The sequence below is a fragment of the Heliangelus exortis genome, chromosome 3 (assembly GCF_036169615.1).
Source record: "Heliangelus exortis chromosome 3, bHelExo1.hap1, whole genome shotgun sequence".
Classification (NCBI taxonomy): domain Eukaryota; kingdom Metazoa; phylum Chordata; class Aves; order Apodiformes; family Trochilidae; genus Heliangelus; species Heliangelus exortis.
The window spans coordinates 4,304,196-4,325,591 of record NC_092424.1 but is presented as its reverse complement, the minus strand read 5'-3'; the positions used below and the strand labels follow the sequence as shown (position 1 = coordinate 4,325,591).

The 21,396-nt window shown below is 41.8% G+C and overlaps 1 protein-coding gene across 6 annotated transcripts in view; it reads right to left on the bottom strand.

The window, feature by feature from the left end:
* Positions 1-21,396, bottom strand: part of DISC1 (DISC1 scaffold protein) — a 187,634-nt gene that overhangs the window by 108,918 nt on the left and 57,320 nt on the right. For all 6 annotated transcript variants that reach the window (XM_071738962.1, XM_071738961.1, XM_071738965.1 and 3 more), the window contains 3 exons: positions 21,251-21,380; positions 16,855-17,090; positions 150-204 (listed from right to left, as the gene is read on the bottom strand). In XM_071738962.1, the coding sequence (XP_071595063.1) occupies positions 150-204; positions 16,855-17,090; positions 21,251-21,380 (421 nt within the window). The remainder of the gene's footprint in view (positions 1-149; positions 205-16,854; positions 17,091-21,250; positions 21,381-21,396) is intronic.

Sequence of the window (21,396 nt, the reverse complement as noted above, 5' to 3'; positions counted from 1 at the left end):
AGTGTCTGTTTTAAAATATTTACATGCAAAATCTGTTTAGAAGAACCACAACAAAACTCACTTTTTGAAACCCAAACAATTAAGATGCAAGCTATTTATTATCTGTTTCTCTAAATATTCTGAAGAACTGAAAACTGATGTGTACTTACTTTGGCAGTGGTTTCTTTAATGGACATGCTGAATGACTGATCTTTTTCCTGAAGGCTAAAAGAGATTAAAACAAAATAAAATAAAGTTTACCTTCTCTGTTCATCACAGCCTGCTACACAAGACACATTTTCATATGGAAGCACCCAGCCTTTACCATGATCCAGACCAACACCAAGATAAAATCTGAATATTTGGTTTCAGTGTTGCTAATGATTAACATTTTTTCTCACCCAATTTCTACCCACTTAATCCTGTTTGTTTGCAAAATGGTTTGTACACCAGCTTCCAGTTGTTAATTAATGAGTTTATAAGCATTTTACTTAGCATCTGAAACACAATTATGATTGTGTTACCACAGTATCTTTGATGTTCCCAGCAGTGTCCAGACCTGATGCTTTGCCAGGCTACCATCCAAACACCTAGCACAAAGCTATTTAACATGAAGTGTTTGCAGTTACCTACTCCTTAGTAACCCAGCTTCCAACTCTGCCACATCTTCAGCTGCTGTCATTTGCCCTCAGTACTTTCATATGAAACATCCCTACTCTCTTTAGTTTACTAAAAACCTAAAGATTTGTACCAAATCTATTCAACAGTGGCTGATATGGAGGCCCTGTCCATGCATATATAACTTCAAGATTTTCTTCCCCATACACAAACAGATAGATTTACTTACTTGATACTACTGAGCATCCATACACCAGTGCCTTAGGTGCTTGTAAACAAATTCCTAAGTTACATTTTTAACACACTGTTGAAAAATCCAAGTCAAATAAAACACTAGAAGCTGGCAGAGACTGGTTTTGCAACTTTAATACTTCCTTTCCTCCTACTTAGCAGGCACAGACTTTCATACAGCCTTCAATAATTTATCAAACACTATTTTCTTTTCCAGACACCTCTGCTCAGTGTACATGGCAGTCAGCACTCCCCACTACCAGCATTTCAATTCTTCCTTCCAGCTCTCTAATAAACCCCATACTTCTTTCACAAGCTACCACTGCTACTCTTCCTGAATAAACAACTTTTAATTTATTTCTCAGCTTTCCTTTCACCTTGGGCACGGATGTATCCCAACATTTCAGAAACACCACTGAATTTATTTCAAGGATACTGCCACAACACGGGGTAGCACTGTATTCATTTTACAGGTGGAAAAAACACAAGTCCCCTCTATTCTGAAAGCAGATGAAGATGAGTGCCTGTTTTGACATGAACACAGTCCCTGCTGCCCACCTCTGCGTGTTTCAGTTTCTTTTGAGAACTTGCTCCTTTGTACTTTCCAAGCACAGCACTCAGAGCATCCTGCTTCAAACCTGAACCCCAAGGCACACAGAGCTGGACTTGCACCCCCTTGCTGACCCCACCAGGCTGAAGCATCTTTGCCCAGCTGCAGAGAGAAGCCCAGTTCAGCTGTCCCAGTGCATCCTTTCACTGTGCTGAGGAGAAACCTTTGCATTGCTTTCCCCAGTGCCCTTCTTCATGGAGCACACACCTTGCCAAAGCTACAGCCCAGCAAGGCCAGGCAGCTCATCATCATAGAATCATAGAATTGGCTGGGTTGGAAGGGACCTCAGAGCTCAAGTCCAACCCTTGATCCACTCCCACTGCAGTTCCCAGCCCATGGCACTGAGTGCCACATCCAGGCTCTTTTGAAATATCTCCAGGGATGGAGAATCCACCCCTTCCCTGGGCAGCCCATTCCAATGTCTGAGCACCCTCTCCATAAAGAAATTCTTTCTAATGTCCAACCTAAACCTCCCTGGTACAACTTGAGACCTCTTGTGCCCTCTTGTCTTGCTGAGAGTTGCCTGGGAAAAGAGCCCAACCCCCCCCTGGCTCCAACCTCCTTTCAGGGAGTTGGAGAGAGTGATGAGGTCTCCCCTGAGCCTCCTCTTCTCCAGCCTCAACACCCCCAGCTCCCTCAGCCCTTCCTCACAGGACTTGTGCTGGATCCCTTCACAGCTTCCTTGCTCTTCTCTGGACCTGCTCCAGCACCTCAATCTCCTTCCTGAGCTGAGGGGCCCAGAACTGGACACAGGACTCAAGCTGTGGCCTCCCCAGGGCTGAGCACAGGGGCAGAATCCCTTCCCTGGACCTGCTGGCCACGCTGTTCCTGAGCCAGCCCAGGATGCCATTGGCCTTCTTGGCCACCTGGGCACACTGCTGGCTCATGGTCACCTTCCTGGCAATCCAGACTCCCAGGTCCCTCTCTGCCTGGCTGCTCTCAGCCACTCTGTGCCCAGCCTGGAGCTCCCCATGGGGTTGTTGTGGCCAAAGTGCAGGACCCGGCACTTGGCCTTGTTGAACCTCATCCCGTTGGAATCAGCCCAACTCTCCAGTCTGTCCAGGTCCCTCTGCAGAGCCCTCCTGCCTTCCAGCTGATCCACACTTCCCCCCAGCTTAGTGTCATCTGCAAATTTGCTGATGATGGACTCAATCCCCTCATCCAAATCATCAATAAAGATACTGAACAGAACTGGGCCCAACACTGATCCCTGGGGGACACCACGGCCGCCATTTTGATGCAGCCCCGTTCAGCACCACTCTCTGGGCCCGGCCCTCCAGCCAGTTCCTAACCCAGCGCAGATGCCCCTGTCCAAGCTGTGGGCTGACAGTTTTTTCAGGAGAATGCTGTGGGAGACAGTGTCAAAGACCTTGCTGAAGTCCAGGTAGACACCAGCCACAGCCTTCCCCTCATCCCCCAGGCAGTCCCCTGATCATAAAAGAAGATCAGGTTGGTCAGACAGGACCTGCCTTTTCTAACCCTGTGCTGGTTGGGTCTGATCCCTGGCCCATCCTGCAGGTGCTGTGCGATTACACTGAGGATGATCTGTTCCATAACCCTGCCAGGCACTGAGGTCAGGCTGACGGGCCTGGAGTTTTCCAGGTTCTCCTTCCCGCCTTTTTTGTGGATTGGCGTCACATTCCCCCATTTCCAATCATCTGGGATGTCCCCAGTGAGCCAGGACTGTTGGTAGATGATAGAGAGAGGCTTGGCGAGCTCTTCTGCCATCATCATCATCTCAAGGGGGTCCCTGCACCTCCAGATGAGGCAGTGCCCTCACAGATACCTCCTGACAGTGGAAGTCAACACCTGGGTAAGGCAACAAACAGAAATACAGCTGGCCAGCTACATAAAAGCAATTTAACAGCATTTCCCACATAGCAGTCTCTAATTTCTCCCTTCTCTACAGCAATATATGGGCAAAACACAATTATTACATGTTGAATGATGCTATTATCAGCTGCCTGCCTGTCTCTGGACATGCCAGGGGGAATGAACTATTCAGCCTGTTTTTTTTAACTTTCCCCCTCTCAGGCTCCAGAGCTCCCAGAGACTTTTAGCATCTCCCACCATCAGTGTCTGAACTGGTCAGGTTATGTAAAAAAGAGCTGGGCTTTGTGTACAGATGTCAATGGGGAGCAGCAAAGCTCATGTGTGCAATTGAATGAATTATGGGTGACTGACCCAATTGCTTTATAAAATTCAACTCCTAAGGAGCCAGGCCATAATGAAATGTAAAGTGCAGTTATAGCCAGAAGAACAAGAGTATAAAGATGGCACCTGTATTCAGGCAAGTCTCTTCCCTGTGCTTTTCTTATGTTTGCTTTGCTCACAGAAAGCTTCCCCAGGTTCATACAATGTTAACACAGCCAAGGGGACTAGAGATCATTTTTTAATTTATTTTTAAACCCTAACCAATACTCTTTTGTAGAGTCCATATTGCTAACAAGGATGCCCACGCAGGCTCTCAGGTCCAGGTCCTGGACCTCTTTATACCCAGATTTCTTTGTTACAAACATCACTCAAGTCACAGAAAAATAAATAAGGCATTGCACACTGCCATTTCAAAGACAACAGAACTATAGTTTTAAGAGAACTTTACATTCATCTGACATATCTCAATAAAGAATAGCATTAGTAAATCATTTTCACTCAAGCCACATTAACCACAGCCTTGAATCTAAGGAATTCTTTTCTTTTCTTACAGTTACAGCATTCATGCTGACTCTCAGAAGTGTATTTGTATTATTTATGGTCTGAATTTCCCAGTAGTATCCTGTCTGGAATCCTTGTTAGCTTTCAGAGCAATACCACAAGAATCTCTTATCCCTTTTCAAGATGAGACCATCACACAGTTCACACACAGGGATTAAAATTGTCTATGAACCAGCCACACTTACCAACTATGAACAGCTTTTAACTAAGTTTATTCCTGGGTTGTTTTCTTCTACAACAAAACAACATCACAGAAATACCCCTCACAAGCTTTCCAATTAACTGACAAGCTAATGACCTGCAAGAGAAACCAGGCAGTGAGACTGATTCACTTTACAGGCAAAGGACCTTAACAACCATGATCTGTTCCATGGCACTTGAACCAGAAATAGCATTTTCTTTTACCACCACCCTGGAGCATCATATTTCATTTTAAAGAGGAGCATTCTGTCTGCTTAAAAGTTGCTTTACTTATGACTGCCAGGGAAAATGGCTTGAAACCAAGCTCTTTGGAATAACAGTAGATTCTTGCCTGGGAAGATGTCCATAGTTTTGAGTCCTTGCTATTCTTCCCTGACATAACAGCTAATCAAGAATTTGACTGCCTGTCCTCACAGTCTCTGCAATCTATGATAAGGACCACTTAGAAGTTGTATTGAATTTGAAAAGTAAGATAACTCCATCACAAAGAAAGCAAAATTCTTGACTTACTTGATAGAAGACCTCGACACTAACACAGGAATGCAATTAATACAAATTTAACTAAATGTAGGAAAACAGAAGTTTTTAACACTTGCTGAGCTGACAGCAATTTATACATCCCATATAATTTCTTCCCTTCATGCAGATGGCCCTGTAGGGCTATTAATTTAAATTGCAAAGGATTTACACACATAAAGATCCCTAATGAGGAAAGAAGAAAAGGAATGCAGGCTTGCTGCATCCCAGGTCCTCAGTGCATGCACCCTAGAACCAAAACAGGAAAGCAAGACCTAAGGAATTACCCTTTCTCAATGATGGATGGAGTAATGCCTGGGCAAAACATGGACTTCAGCTGCAGAAGGATGTGGGAATGCTGCATATTCAGGATCTGAGGCTGACTTGGTGTGTAGTTACAGACTGGGAAAACTATCCATGGCCAAACACTTCAAGCAAACCAGTGACTTTTAAGGATGCCATTTTAGTGACTTTTAGGAAAAATAGGTACTGAGTGTGTTGATTTGTAGTGACACTGTCAGAACCTCATGAGATGATGCTGTTCCTAATCAGGGATGGTGGGCTGGCAAAATAAAGCAAGGCAATGCAACACAAGAGGGGACAGAAAGAAGACTGGGATCAAGTGGTCTTTTTCACATATTCAGGTTTCCCACATGACCATGGCAGAAAATGATTAAAACAACTTTTTAAAAGACTAATCTGAGAAGTTATAGTTTGCATGCAGGAATTAGAGATACTGTGGAAGTGGCTTTGTTCAGAGGAAGGCTGACTAGCACAATACTGGGAAGAATGGCTTTCTGCTAAAGGAAGGAATGTTTTTCCTTCCACTTTGCTAGGATACTTCCCTTTGCATACCAGGCTATTGTGTCTTTATGTTTGGCTTCCTACAAAAAAAATCCAAAGAATGAAAATGGGCCACAGGCAAGTCATGCTGTTCTCTGCATTAAAGATTCATAAATATACATACTGCTTAAACAGAAACAGGCCCTGTATCAATAACAAAATATATTTACAGTAACAAAAAAAAATGTAGTCTGAATCCAGTTTCCATAACTGCACAATAGAACATACCACACACATTGCACCAGTGTACAATAAATGAATAAATTCTTATAATAAAGTCTTATTTTCATACAGAAACTCATCAGTCATCTCTGGAGAGACTGAAAATGCATAAGGATGTCCTGTAACAGCAAATGTTCTTCCTTACACTACTACCACCTAAAAGATTGTTCTAGATCCTGTTATTTCACTCCCTAGCTCCCCACCATAATAGAATGTTTAAGTAAAAAACACTTCCATTTCTTTAAAACTAAGCATAAATCAGAACAACTTAAAATTACCTATGTTTGAATTTCTAATTCAAGAGCAACAGCCCAGAAGCCTAAGCTCAAATGGGATGTATATGAGAAAGCATGATGGGCTGAACCCTCCATTCAAGTGACTGTGCATTTTCTCCTAGATAAAATTATTATTAAAGAGTATTTTCTTGACTATTAGCAAATTTAAAGAGTTTACAGTATGCCTGAATTTGGCCTAGAGTACTGAAAGTGCCTGCAAAGGATAACCTCATTTTAATGGTCAGAGCCTGCAGAAAGCAGGATTTTTCCAACTTTAGGTCTTCTAACAACTTTCCTTCTCCAGCTGTGAAGTCACAAGCAGCTGTACTCTCTTAGAAGATGAAAAAACATAAATGAAGCCCTACACTTGTAATCTTGCTTTTAACAGAGACAGGAGCTGACCTTCCAAACAAGCTTTTGTCCAGTCCTTTGCAAAAGAAATCACAAATGCTGCTCAGGGAACATTTGGTGTAAACATCTGTTACAGTCTACATCAAGGAAAAAAAAAATATCCAACAGAAATCCACCAAAAATCTTAAGTCTAGGGATTTCATTGAGTTTTTGAGGAAGAAATCCACAGTACAAAAAAACAATCAAACAGTTGGTAAGTTTCTTGAACTTTTATGGTGCCCTTGATGTGTATATCTCAAAAGCACTAAAGAAAAGTCAGAAAGAAAAACTTTTGAACTAAACTGTACTTAGCAAGAGGCAGCTTTAAGCTAGTTAAGTACAACTGGGTCTAAAATAAAAAAAGTGAAAACCTAACTTGCACCCAAAGTTTTCTTGAGGCAAATCAGCAGATTCATGATCACAGACACCACATGCAGTTTTTTTTTTACCAGGAAAAGACCTACAAGCATGCTGCCAGTCCTACACTTCTGCAGTTAAGAGAGTTCAGACATTATATTAAATGCACCAAGGTGAAACAGCACTTTAGGTTTTCCTTTTTAAACTCTCCACCACAAAGTTTGATTCTACATAATCAAGGAAAAGAAAGGATAACAATATTTTCCACATAAGCCTGGCTGGGCTACATATCTGGGTTTTACCATACCAGGAATTTGTCAGTCAAGCATGTAAATTCCTGTTCATCTTCATGCAATCATCCATGGGACTTAAATGAGTGGAGATTTTCAGTGTCAGGATGCAAAATCATCATTTAAACATAAGTCTGGATTTTCCAAACAAACCTGGATTTTTCTCTAAATAACATAGCCCACAGAAAACTTCTACAAGATGACAAAGCTGGTTAAACAATGATGAAAACACATTTCTGCTGAACTGATGTGGTGGAAATCCAATTTCTCTATCTAAACTTGTCAGTGCTCTTGAGGCATGGACTTTGACTCTAAATAGGAGAGAAAATTGTGTTTAATTCATACTGAAAATGAAATTCGTGGCTGTTACAAGGACTACTCACCTGAATTAGAAGTAAAATGCAAAGTGTCACCTTGGAAAGCGTCCAACCTCAAAAATTAATCTGATCTGAGACAAAAATTATCAAGAGATGTGCTTCAAGCTACAGGAGCATAGGACCTTCCACACTTTTCAATCTCCAGAATTCTCCACAGAATATGAATAAGAACCCAAAATTATGCACCTCCATCTGAACCAGAGTTGTTTCTGCCCCAAAAATCTGCTCTTCCTCTAACTTTCATCTGCAGAGCAGTATTGCTCCATTCCTGCTTTATGCCAAAAATTGCTTCAATACCTTCAATACCTGCTTCAATACCCCACTCAGAATTTCTCAAGAGGCAGAAATACAATTTCTTTGCACAACCTCACCTTACCAACACGACTTCTCACTGAGTTTGGGGGTGCTGTATATGCATCCCTGACTGCATTTGTCTTTGTCAGCTCTCAAAGAGTTATATAAAGTGGATTATAAAACTCATCAGCCTGCCCAGAAGCTCTTACACACACAAGAACTCTAAACTGAGATGCCCCTTGTTTACTGCAGTGATGTCAGCCACCAGCCCAAATTATGGGAGGCTTGAAGAAAAATCAGGGCTTTAGATCATAGTTCACATTTTTTTTTTTAACAAATGATATTTTTTAATGCCCACAAAAGGAGGACTGAGGCAGCAGCTCAGCCTGTGTAGTAGTATGGTGGCTGCATTTTGAGATAACATCATTCCAACCAGATGATGCTGGCATCTTTAATGATTATTCCAGACAGATTTTTCACTACACAGCTGTATCTTCTGCTCCTATAACACACCAGAGAGCCAAACTGGTCATCTGTGCAAACCAACCACTCCCATGCTGCTGTACATCCCAGCACTCTCCCATCAGCTGCTGCCAGAACAGTTGTTACCCCAGCTGCTACCTGAAACAGGACTCAAAACAAAGGCACAATCAAGCAGCTCTCTGCAGCAGGACTTCATCACATCCAAACACCACCCCCAGCTTTGCTGATCTGTCAAGGGATCCCCATTCTTCTGCTACATCTGTCTGGAGTGCACAAACCCCAGAGCTCACTCACAGCAGCTGCAATTATTCTCCTAAGAATAAAACCCATTGTGCTGCACTGCCTGAGAGGCTCTGTCCCTGGATATTGTGAGCTGTTCCTCTTCATTATATACAAATGAATTCTGTATAACACACTGATTGGGACAGCTGGTCATTTTTCTCAAAATGATAAAGAAATCTCAGGGGATGCACAGCCAGAGGAATCAGCACACACGTGGCCTGAGCTTTACAGGCTGCTAAATCCCACTGGATCCTGCTCAGGAAAGCAGGGGGAACCAGATCCCTCATTCCACTCCACACATAGGTGGTACTCAGCTTTCTGTTGGGACATTTTCCTTCTCTAATATTGCTTGGCAGGACAAGAAATGCCTCTAATATTGTTCCAAATCAGGTTGCTGGCAGTGGCTCTGTCCTCCAAGTTGGAAGATTTGTTCTCTGCTGTGTTTTCAACCCTTCTTGCTGTCTCTGGAGAAGGTCAGTGCCTACAGGTCAGGAGCAGACCTTACAGAAGCCCTTTCTCCTCTCTCCAAGAGGGTTCCTCACCATTCCTGGTGGTATCAGAGGCACAAGGAACTGCTGAGCCACAGAACAGAGGATTCTGCTCAGACACAGGCAATGCAACTGCCTGAAATGAAGTCACCAAGAACCTTTGAATACTCCCATGCCCAAAGTTTATGACTGGGACAGGAGTGACCAAACAGGGAAAGAAGTTCCTGGGGCTGTGCAGCATTTCTTCCCAAGGTGTATTTCAGGCACAAGCAGTGTTTATCAACACCTGCAGACCTGCAAGGCTAAAATAACTGAACTAGTGAGGTGACTGAGAGCTCTCTCTTCTTCAATCCTCTTGCTCAGGGATGAAATCCTGGCTGTGATGGCCACTACACAAACCACCTGCTTCACCTGTGCATCTGACAGCTCAAAACCTTTAATTTTGTGTATGTTTTTGTAAGAGGGAATCAAAGGGGTGGAAATTTCCCTTCTCTCTCTCATCTGTTTTATTTGTATTGCTTTTCAATATTATCCTTTCCCTGGACTTTCAACACTTTACAGCAGCACCACATTGATGGATAGTGTGGTGTAGGTGTGAGAGACAGAGATATTTTTAAGAAAGAGAAAAAGAATAAAGATTGTCATATGAAGCAGAGGAATTAGAGGAAAGAGGCCACAAGCTTTAATGTCTCACAGAGGAGAGGAGCAGGAATCTTGCACAGATCAGATATACACAAACCCACACATGCTTGGACCATCACTGGTGAAATACAACTGGACCTGGGGAGGCAAGTGGCCATCAGGCAGTGCCAGCTGATGGCAGGAAAGGAAAAAACTTGGTCAGAAGGACAAAAAGCCTTTGTGCCAAGGGAGCACCACAGCATTGCTGATGTCCTCCTAAGGCAAGAGAGCTGATGATGCAGCATATAAGCATCACCAAGTGAAAAACCCAGAGGTAAATAAAGTTGCATGAGCAGGTGAAAGCACCTGTGGTTTGCTAAAAATGGTTTCATCTATTGGCCAGGACCAACTAAAACCTTCCCAGACCCACAAGAAACCAGAATTTACACAATGATGCAAACCATCCTGGTCTGACTCCTGACAGCACAGGAATGTCCCTGTTTAGTGTTCAGGGCAACCCAAAACCCAGAGAGCAGAGCTGGACTCTGATACTCACTCTCCCAGGGAAAGACAAAAAGGGAATAAGGAAGAGAAGCTTCAAGGCAAGTTAAAACCATAACAGGTTCACTAGAACAGGGAAGGGATGGTAATAGATGGGACACTACTGAAAAACATACAAATAGATATAAAACTTGATTTCAACAGTTGGTGATACAAGTGTCCAAAAGTCACTTGAAGCAGAGCAGACCAAGGAAAAGGAGTCAGGGATCTTCCCAGCAACTGATGGGGTCAGATCCTGCAGAGCACATAGCAAGACAAGGAGCACAAGCCCCTCTTAGATGGGCACCAGCTGAGGGAAGGCAGGAAGGAAGAGGGACAGAAGGGATGGGCTTTACAACCCTCCTGGATTTTATAGGGTATGGCAGGAAATGGGAGGGAATACTGACCCCTCTCTGTTCTGCTCCTTGGGCCCCTCAGAGCCTTGAATAACACCCTGTTGCTTCTCATACTGATACCAGAAAATTAGCCTGTGACCCTTCAATCCATTCCATGGAGCCTCCTTCCAGAAAAAACTCAGGAAAACCTCTAAACCAAACAAGCTTGGATGACTTTGCCCCTAACATACCTGTCAACATCTATTTCTCCTTAGAACTGAGCGCTACTAAGGTAGAGAAATCAGGAAGAAGATGTAGAAAACAAAAAAGAGTCAAACAACTAAAAAAAAAAACAAAACCAAACCAAGAAGTAAAACCAGAAGTAAAGACTCCAAGAATATCTTGGCATGAAATGTACAGTTTCTGTACATTCTGCTGTCCCACACAGAGGCCCAGCATTTAGGAATATCAGCAGCACTGTAGTAGAAACTTTTTGATGCTAAAAAGCCATTTCATCCCTCTGCTCTCTGTATTTGTGCTCCCCTTGCTGTTCCTAGAGGGTATTTTTTACATTTATGCAATTTCACAGAAATAATGAAAGAAAACCTCAAACCACATATTTAAAAAGAACTTTCCTGGATAGACTGGATGTTATCAAGCAAACAACAGATGCCTTCTTGAAATTTGGTGCAATTGGTTTTGCTGCTTCTAAACACAATTTTCCAAAGCTAAGATTTCTCTTAAAAGGCTACACTACAACTACACTCAGACTTCTTCAGCAATTTCATGTAGCTTGCTAATTTGACTACAAATTTTGTGTGGACATACATTTTGAAGAACAAAAAAATATGTCCAAAGCTGTCTCTCCTCATGACAGTACCCAACAGGAAAAGTGCCACTGAGAATGGGCTAAATTAACATGTCAAACTATGTAAATCTCTTCTTTTTTTAACTCTTTCCAAGTAAATTAACTTCTCTTAAAATAATATAAAACCCCACCTTTTTTGCTTTATCACTCTTTGGCTACCACTGAAGTTGCTGAATGCTTTGAGTGGATTCCAACAGATAAGGTTTACAACCCCCTGAGCATTTTTGTTTCATTTTTAATTAATCTTTACCAAATGAGCTCCAGGCACCACTAAAGCAGAGTGATCTGGTTGCATAAAACTTCAGTTCCTTGCCCCCCTGGCAGTACCATAATAACCACCATACAGAATTTCCCTGTCTTCAGAAGATCCCACACACCCAGAAATTCCTACTAATTCAAGATTTTTCCATGGGAAGAGTGGGAAAAGGGGTGGAGTATTCAAATATTTTAGAGAGATATTTAATTCATTTTATTTCTTTCAACCAGAACTCTGTGCTCAGATAACAGTTCAGATGGAACTGTGCAATTTCTTTTCAGGATGACAATGACACGCTGTGCAGTCCCAGGCAGATGGATATGGGGAAAACAGAGAGAAAACCCCAGATCAAACATGAAAAGTATAACAAACTTAAGGAAAAAAAAAAAACAAGAGGAAACGAGAGGAAAAAGTTGAAAAAGAGGGAAGAGGGAAGAGGGAAGAGGGAAGAGGGAAGAGGGAAGAGGGAAGAGGGAAGAGGGAAGAGGGAAGAGGGAAGAGGGAAGAGGGAAGAGGGAAGAGGGAAGAGGGAAGAGGGAAGAGGGAAGAGGGAAGAGGGAAGAGGGAAGAGGGAAGAGGGAAGAGGGAAGAGGGAAGAGGGAAGAGGGAAGAGGGAAGAGGGAAGAGGGAAGAGGGAAGAGGGAAGAGGGAAGAGGGAAGAGGGAAGAGGGAAGAGGGAAGAGGGAAGAGGGAAAAAAAGGCAAGGGAAAAAAAGGCAAGGGAAAAAAAGGCAAGGGAAAAAAAGGCAAGGGAAAAAAAGGCAAGGGAAAAAAAGGCAAGGGAAAAAAAGGCAAGGGAAAAAAAGGCAAGGGAAAAAAAGGCAAGGGAAAAAAAGGCAAGGGAAAAAAAGGCAAGGGAAAAAAAGGCAAGGGAAAAAAAGGCAAGGGAAAAAAAGGCAAGGGAAAAAAAGGCAAGGGAAAAAAAGGCAAGGGAAAAGATAAGGAAACACCAGGTAGTGAAAAGTCAACTAATATGATCTTATTGTACAATTAAAAGATTCAAGTTACACCAGGTTAAAACATCTATTTCTGAAACAGCATCCTCTTCAGCAAGAGATACAGAAATGATATTTTTGTTACCTTTTCACACCTCCAGGAGAAAACACTTCACACTGAAGCACTCAGGCCTATTTACCTCCATTCCCAAGATGTTGAATGTGGTTACAACAGGTGTATAGTGGTGCACACACCACCAGCTGCTCCACACAACCCCAAGTAAGAGAACTGAACCTTTGCACTACAAATTCCTTGGTTTATTATAAAGTTTACCCCCTTCAGTTTACCAGAACCCTGTCTGAATGAGCAAAATGGCCACATTCTGGGGTCTCCGTATCAGTGAGAATCCCTGTTAAAACACAATATATTTATTTTTTTTAGCACAGAAACTGGCCAAGTTTTGACCTCGTCTTCCAAGAGCCCTCAAGAAAGAGCCCAGGGTAATGTGTGCAACATTTCTCAATTCTTCAAACTCAAAGCATGCTATAGCTACTGAAAAAGGCTTTTTGTTTTGTAAAAAAGTCCACCACATACCTAACATAAAAAAGACAAAACAAAGCACTGTTAATCTTCCTGAAGATAACAATGTTTGACAAGAAAAATAAGTTTGGAAACAATGCTCAGCCCAATATTACATTGATTTGCTCTCCTGCTTCTGCACACTTCTATCTGGGCAATTTTTCTTAATTTAAAATATTCTCCCACATTCCCTGAAGTCTGTTTTAATAACTTGCTATTCAACAGCAGTTAGACCAAGAAAAGCAAAATAATCTGTATTTTATAGTGAGCTGCAAGCCACTCAACACCATTTATTAGAGCACAGATTGCCTTAAGATGATGCTTTACAGCAGCCATGTGCCATTCCAGTGCTGAATGCAACCCATGCACCCAACAAATAATTGTGTAAAAGCACATTATAGCTCTGCTCTACTGCCTGGCAGAATGCAGGTGCAATAAATCCATAATATCTTGCAACTCAATACCCAGGAGCCTTTCATTCACAGCCCAACAACACTGAATGACTTTCTGCATAAGCACAGATCTTTACAGAGCAGCTGCATGGGTAATAGCTTTATTTCTCATTAGATGGCCCTAACTTTAGAAGACTTTAATAAGTAACTTTTTTTTTTTCCTCTCTGCAATGACTCAAAACATACCTTGCCAGAAAAATCTCTTCCACATATTAAATACCCCAAGACTTTGGAATTTAAACCACAAATGGCTTTGTCAAGTGTTTTCACCTGTTACTTAATATACAATTGCCCTTTACAAGAAGTACTGGTTTGGGATAAGCTAGAGGAAGTTACAATGAGGGAAATTCTGGCTAGAGAGGAGACAAAAAAAGTGCAGAGCACGGGTGGTGAAATGCAGGATGCCTTGGAGACACAGCAAAACTCAGACAGATGGGGCCCCAAGCAACCTGATCTCACTTGGAAATCACAGCCCTGCTTGGAGCAGGGGTTTGACAAGATCACCTCCTAAATTATTCTCTAATTGTATGATAATGTAAGGGATGCCCCTAGGCACCCGGGAAGTATATCCACACCAGATGTCTCACTATCTGCTTGCTGCTTATCTTACGAAAGAGAGAGCAGAACAGGACTGGATGCAGACAGAAGATCCCTGTACTTGAGGTCTGCACAGCTTTAAAAGGATGACACCCACCACTTTGTTCAGTTTAGCAGCTCACTGTTAATTCATTGTAAAGGTTGTAGGAACACATTCTTCCCCTTAGCCCTTCTGGCCATACACCCTGCCCTGAAAGAGAGAAGTGGCAGAGAATCCATGCTGGAAATCTTCCTGTTGGCCATCCTGCAGGTGCTGCTCTGGGATGCTTGCAGCCACCTAAAGCAGCAAGTGCTTTGGGGAAGGAGTTTGAGAACCACAAGGAAAGGGCCACCAGATAAAAAGTGTTTGAGTCACACAGCTGGACTGGAGATTTCAGTCTGTGCTCCCAAGGCAGCTTGTGCACTTTTCAATACAGCAGCAGACACAGCACACACAACACTTGGGGAGATTTTGAAGGGGCTTTACCAGACCAAGAAGCCACACTGTGTAAAGAAAACACCTAAAAAAGGTGGTTTTAATTCAGAAAGAGCCCCCATCTCCTGTAGAGAGAAGCTGTGAATAGGCAGTAAGTGGTACCTTGCTTCTTTGAAAGGCTGCACCAGGCAGGTTTGACACATTCCCACCAGCTCACTTAGCTTTTAAGTTGGGAAGAAGGCAAAAAAAAAAAATATCCAGCACTTCATTGATTCTCATCAAGAGATTGACTCTCTTCATTGAGTGCTGCCAACTCTCAGCAACTGAAGCCACCAGCTCTCTCCCTCATCTTATCTGAGGGCTACAACCATTAATCTGCTCCTCTTTCACCCTCCCAGAGTCAGATCTCCTCTCACCTCTCAGTCTCCTGGCCTCTTGCCACATTTCTGCTTTTGCATTCCTAGGTCCAGCTTAAGAACTGCACTGAAGCACATTCCCTGCCAAGCAAGGAGGGAGGACAGGGAAATTCTTTGCAGGGAAGAGCTTGTTCTGAGGCTGCAGGTTCTGATCCAGACAGGCTGCAGAGGACCCAAATGCAGAACTTCCCACATTCTGAACCAAGGACTCGAGTACCCCTGCCAGAGGTGGCCACCCACATCCCTGCCAGTAGTTCTGGGCTGACAAGGCTTTGGGATTTGGCAAGAGCACACAACTAGAATGTGGCACAGGAGGTTCAAACCATTCCTGAAGGCTGTCACAGGTGCCTGCCTAAGTGGGCTGCCTTGTGCAGCCCAAACCAGCATTTTTTTGTCCCCATTTGCAATAAGGGAGCTCCAGCTACAGAGTGATAGCACCTGATCCTTGTCCCTGGTGATACAAAGCTGATCAACAAATAAAACTAAAAAACTAAAAGTCCCATTCAAAGCAACTTTTACAATGAAAAGACAGATTAGTTCTCAATCTCCCTTACAGTTCTGAATCTCCTTTGAAGAACAAATGCCTGTATTCCTACAAGTGATTGGGCTATTTGTGGTGCTGGTGAGTGAAGAACTCAGAAAGTTCCTCCTGCACCACCACAAATTTAACTCATCTCTAAAGAATTTCCCAAAGTCTTAAATGCAAATCAAATGATGCAACAGCAATGTCAGAGAAAAAAAAAATATCTCAAAATACCAAGTCTCAAATTAAAGAGTTTGTTCTCAGACTGCTTGACACCTTTTATTCCCCAATCTCAGAAACACAGGTATAGGATACTGGTAAAACAATCTAAAGTTATTTCAAGAAACTATTTCCTATAACCTAATTTAAGTTTTTTATCAACCTCAGGAGAGGAATATGTCCTCTACAAAATGTTCTGCTGACTTAAAAAAAGTCTGTATAAATTAAGACACACATGAGCAGCAACTTCACATGAATGTTAATACTAAATCTAGTAAACATGAATGGAGAAAAAAATTGCAAGCAATGTAGTTATTGCTTATCTTAAAGAAATGCAAGTTAGGATAAATAGGAATTTTATTTTGTCCTGGTGACACAGCAGCACTTTCAAAGTTTTATCACCCATGTCCTGTTAACTGACAGTATGGTTTAGGCCCTGAAGCATTTCTGTTGCTTTTTTAAATAAAGATGAGGTTATTTACAAAAGGTTACCAAGAGTAGCTACTTTTCCATTTAAAGGAACCACATGCTGTGTATTTAACTGTAGGTGTCCCAAAAGTCATGGTGCTGTAACCCTTCCACCACTACCCCCACTCTCCCATCTGAGCCTCCAGCACAGTGGAGTTCACTGAACCAAGAAGCATCTCTAACATTTATTTGGATGGTGCCTGGCAAACACCTCCAGGCTGTGAGAAATATGTTGTAATTACTGCATAACCAAGCTGGAGAAAAAAGATTCCACCAAGAAGTAGTTTAAAAGACTGATAGGTATTAATATTAGAACATCAACATCTGTGCTGAGAAAATTTTGAAGTGTCTGAATCCACCTAATTAGCTGGCACAATTAAGATGAAAACAACTAATGGCCATTCAACATGGGAAAAGAGAAAACTCTACTTCACTGACAAAATATCAAAATTTAAATACCTTTTTATTGTCCCTGGAAGTTCCAGACTGAATGGAATTTGACAGGAGAATGCTAAAGTGTCATCCACAGCCTTGCTGATTTCCTGTAGTTCTCTCAAAGAGATGCAGCCAAGTACAGCAGCCAGTTCACAGTCCTGGGACTGAATAAGCCCATCTTGTTGTTCAATTTCTTTTCTTAGCTGCTCATCTTTTGCTTCTAACCCAGCCAGTCTTGCTCGGAGGTCTTCAATTTCTTGCTGTATAAAAAAGAAACTTGAGTTTACTGTGAAGCCTGCTAAAGAAACCCCTCTGCTTCCAGACAAATGCAGTATAAGTCTCAAAAGTAGCAGGAATTCAGGTTGCCCAATTTAGCAGGATAATAAGTAAGAGATTCTTTTGTTGACACCCCCCTCCTTATTTCTGTGGTATTTAGAAACTCCACTTTCAGTCTGAAACTCCTCACCTCCACTTCAACACCAAATTTTAGGCTCCTCTTCCAACACTCTCCAGTCACCTTTTACCTTTAAAATACACGTGTACTTCCCAAGTTAAAAACTTCCCAAAATATCCAAAAATCTGAGTTCAACCAAGACAAGACTGGCAGCTAAAGGGATCAACCATCTGTCCTCCTGCAGAATCCCCCTGCAATGGTTCCTCCTCCAGTCTTCCAATCCATCATCAGGCACAGGATGCAAGTGAACCATTGACTGCCCAGTCTTTTTTATTATTAATATTATTTGATTTTAACTAAAAGCACAAAAAACCCTCTCCTTGACTTACAAGGACCAAAGCCCCTCTTGTATTCACCTTGCCCAAAGTTCAAACCCTGCACAACATGACACTGATATTTTTGGGAAGAGTTCCTTCTAATATTTTCTTGAAAACCCAACAGAGAGCTTGTACCCACAGAAAGAACACTTTGTGGAGGAGTCTAGGTTGCTGAGTTAATAAAGGAATTTAATATATAGCCCTATTTCCACAATGTGAAAACTGAGCTTAAAAAATTTAAAAAAAAAAAAAAAAAAAATCAAAGGAGAACAACTTGCTATTCAAGTACTTGAATGCCATACTGGAGAATTTGGTTCTATTTCTACATTTCTTACAGTCTTCAATTTTCATTCTCTATCTGTAAAATAGCAGTAAAAATATCTCTTCCACCCAAAAAGATGTTAGAGAGATAAAATTAAGTGGGTTTGAATCACTCAGATGCCATGTTGATTAATGGCATCTGCAAAAGGAGACCATTCACAAATTAATAAATCTGCATCCCAAAGAGGGTTTGAGTGGCATATTGTAAAAGGGTTCTAGGGCTAAATACTGAGCAATGAACATAAATGGCATTCTGAATATCTGAACAAGCACTTTGCATCTTCATCAATGTGTGAAGCAGGGATTCAGGGGAAAAAAAAAAAAAAAAAAAAGGCATGCTCACATAATTGAAGACTTTCATAAAAAATACACAGTATGCACAGATATCTGACTCTGGCATTTCTTTGCCTTTTGAGGGCTAGACTTTAACATTCTTTTACTGTTTCCAATGAAATTTAAGTGAAGTTTAGCTCACTGGTGCTCATTATGTCAATGAACACATTTTCAGGTTTGCTGCAACAAGCTCCCTTCAGTATCACTTAAACCAAGAAAGAGTCCTTGCAGGTTAAAAGGCTGACTGGCTCAAAAATCTCAACTTATATTAGTGCTGTGCACTAAATTAATCAATTATTTCCCTCATTTTTTGGTTTTAGATTTAGCAACAAAAGAACAGAGTGGGCTGTGTTTAAACCCATGGGCATCTGTCAAGGACAGAAAGGTCAGCAGGCCAAAACCACCAGTTTTGTTCCTTTTAGGCACAAATCAGGCTTTTAGTGCTCACAAAGGACAATTCTGTCTCTGTGTTACTGGTTTGGGAATACTGCCAGAACTTTAATAGGCCCTACTTAATACAAAGACCTTCATATTCTTTGAAAAATCAAGTAATTGCAGTCAGTGCAATGAGCATCCTACACAGGGACAGAAAGGGAGAGGAACAGAATTTGGTTTTACAAACAGACTTTTAGCACTGAAATGTTTTTACAACAGAAATAGATACCAGCAGCACACAATCTGCATTCACAGGCAGAAAGCTGTTCTGTTTGGGAATAGTTCACAGGCATTTTTCAGAGAACAGAAATTTAAGTCAGGAATTCTTTTCCACAAACGCCAAGCTGGACTTTAATGTGCTCCTGGTCAGTCTCCAGAGACAGATAAAAGGGACTTGAAAGTGTAAGCATGGAGCAGAAGATGATATTCAGCTCACTAAAGAGAAGCTGGAGTTTTAGTTGGTAAAATTTGGGTTTAAACTGAGATTTCTAACAGGACAGGTAATCACTACTGCTGATAAACCTCCAGCTTCACTTACAGGCTGCCATTCTCCACCAAACACAGATTGCAGTCAAAACATTAATATGTAAGATTTTAGATACTGTCAAAGGCTCTCAAATCCCTGAAGAGAAATGCAGACCCAACAGGAGGGCAGAAGGAAAAGGAAAGTAGGGCTAAGGAAAAAAACAAAACAAAACAAAAGCCACAACAATTATTTCAGATCATATGAGATTCTGGGCAGGAGCAATCCATAAGTGATGGTGGAAGCCACCAAATATCACTACTCAGCCTTCTCCAGAACCTCAAATCCTGAACAATTTTGATCAAATGCTCATAAATATCATGCCTGAACAAATCTGGGGCTCATTTTTTCCCCTGGTGTAAGTGCATAACACAGATTCACCTGAAGCACACAGAAAACATCACCTGACACGGAGTCTTAAGTACAAGAACTTCCCAGTTGAACAGCTTGAGGTGGCTGGTTGGGTGTCTGGATCATCAAAAATAGTATCCTGGACACTGCCATGTTTAACTACATTATATCTCCTCTTGTATGTTGATGAAGTAAATCCAAAGAATAGAAAAAAGGTTATGACTTAGGATAGAAAAGACATTTCTTCATATAGGAAAGATTTTGTAATGCCTAAGATGCTTTTCTCAGTTTCTTTCTCATTTATATAGATATATCTGCCTCTGTACTCAGCCCTAGTGAGGCCACACCTCGAGTACTGTGTCCAGTTCTGGGCCCCTCAGTTCAGGAAGGAGATTGAGGTGCTGGAACAGGTCCAAAGGAGGGCAACCAGGCTGGTGAAGGGACTCGAGCACAGGCCCTATGAAGAGAGGCTGAGAGAGCTGGGGCTGTTCTGCCTGAAGAAGAGGAGGCTCAGGGGAGACCTCATCACTCTCTACAACTCCCTGAAAGGAGGTTGGAGCCAGGGGGGGGTTGGGCTCTTTTCCCAGACGACTTTCAACAAGACAAGAGGACACAGTCTTAAGTTGTGCCAGGGGAGATTTAGGCTGGATATCAGAAAGAATTTTTTTAAGGAGAGGGTGATCAGGCAATGGAATGGACTGCCCGGTGAGGTGGTGGATTCTCATTTAAAAAGACATTTAAAAAGAGACATTTAAAAAGAGCCTGGATGTGGCACTCAGTGCCATGGTCTAGCAACCGCACCGGTGGGTCAAGGGTTGGACTTGATGATCTCTGAGGTCCCTTCCAACCCAGCTAATTCTATGATTCTATGATTCTATGATCTATATTTCTGTCTATACAAGCACACAGATGATTATACTATCAGATTAACCAAAGGAAGAAAACAGCACAAATAATGACATTTCAAGACAGAAAAAAAAAGAAAGCTAGACCTACTAGCTCTCCAAATGCCACCCTGCTGAAATTTAAAAGGAGATGGAACAAAGGCTCACACAGACAGCAAACTGAGATTTTTGAAGGACAGCGAAAAGAAAGAGCTAAATTTTGCTGAAAAGACTTGCAGATTTCAAATTGGACAGAAGCCACCTAAAAACTTTCAATTTGCCAAATTACCACGTTGTGACATCACATGTCAATGTAAAGTTATTGTTGGCAAATGCCAACTGCTCCATGATGATTCCTTCATCCTTATGAAACACATCAATCATCTTTCAGGAACAAAAGCTGGTAAAATATGTATTTATAGCCAATTCTGATCAGAAATGTCTGAAAGATTGCTTCCTTCAAAACTTTTTCTCTTCAGATCAAAACTGAAGACCAGCGAAATATTAAAACATCAAATCACAACCTAAAGAGCACACTTAAAAAGATAATGAGAAAAGTTTAAGCAGGCACACAAGCCACAAAGCTTTCCAGTTCTGCTTCTCTGTAATGAGATTAACACAACTCCTGTGGCTGCCATCTCCAATCATCACTTAGATTATCAACTGGACCACAGCCAAGGCTCTAATTGCTGCACAGAAGCAAAGTTGCTATTACAATAAATTTATTTAATTTTGTGTGACAGCTTACAAGCTCTTCCCAACACAGTGCTGGTTCTTATAAACAGCTTTGCAGTCCTCTTACCTGTAAACATTTCTTTTCTTGCAGAAGTTGGTTTCGTCTTGTGGCCCAAACCTGCATCCTCTCCTGGTAAGTGGATCTCAAAAGTCTGTGCTCATTTTCATGCCAAAGCTGGGTTTCTTCATGTCTAACCCTTTGAAAAACAAAAA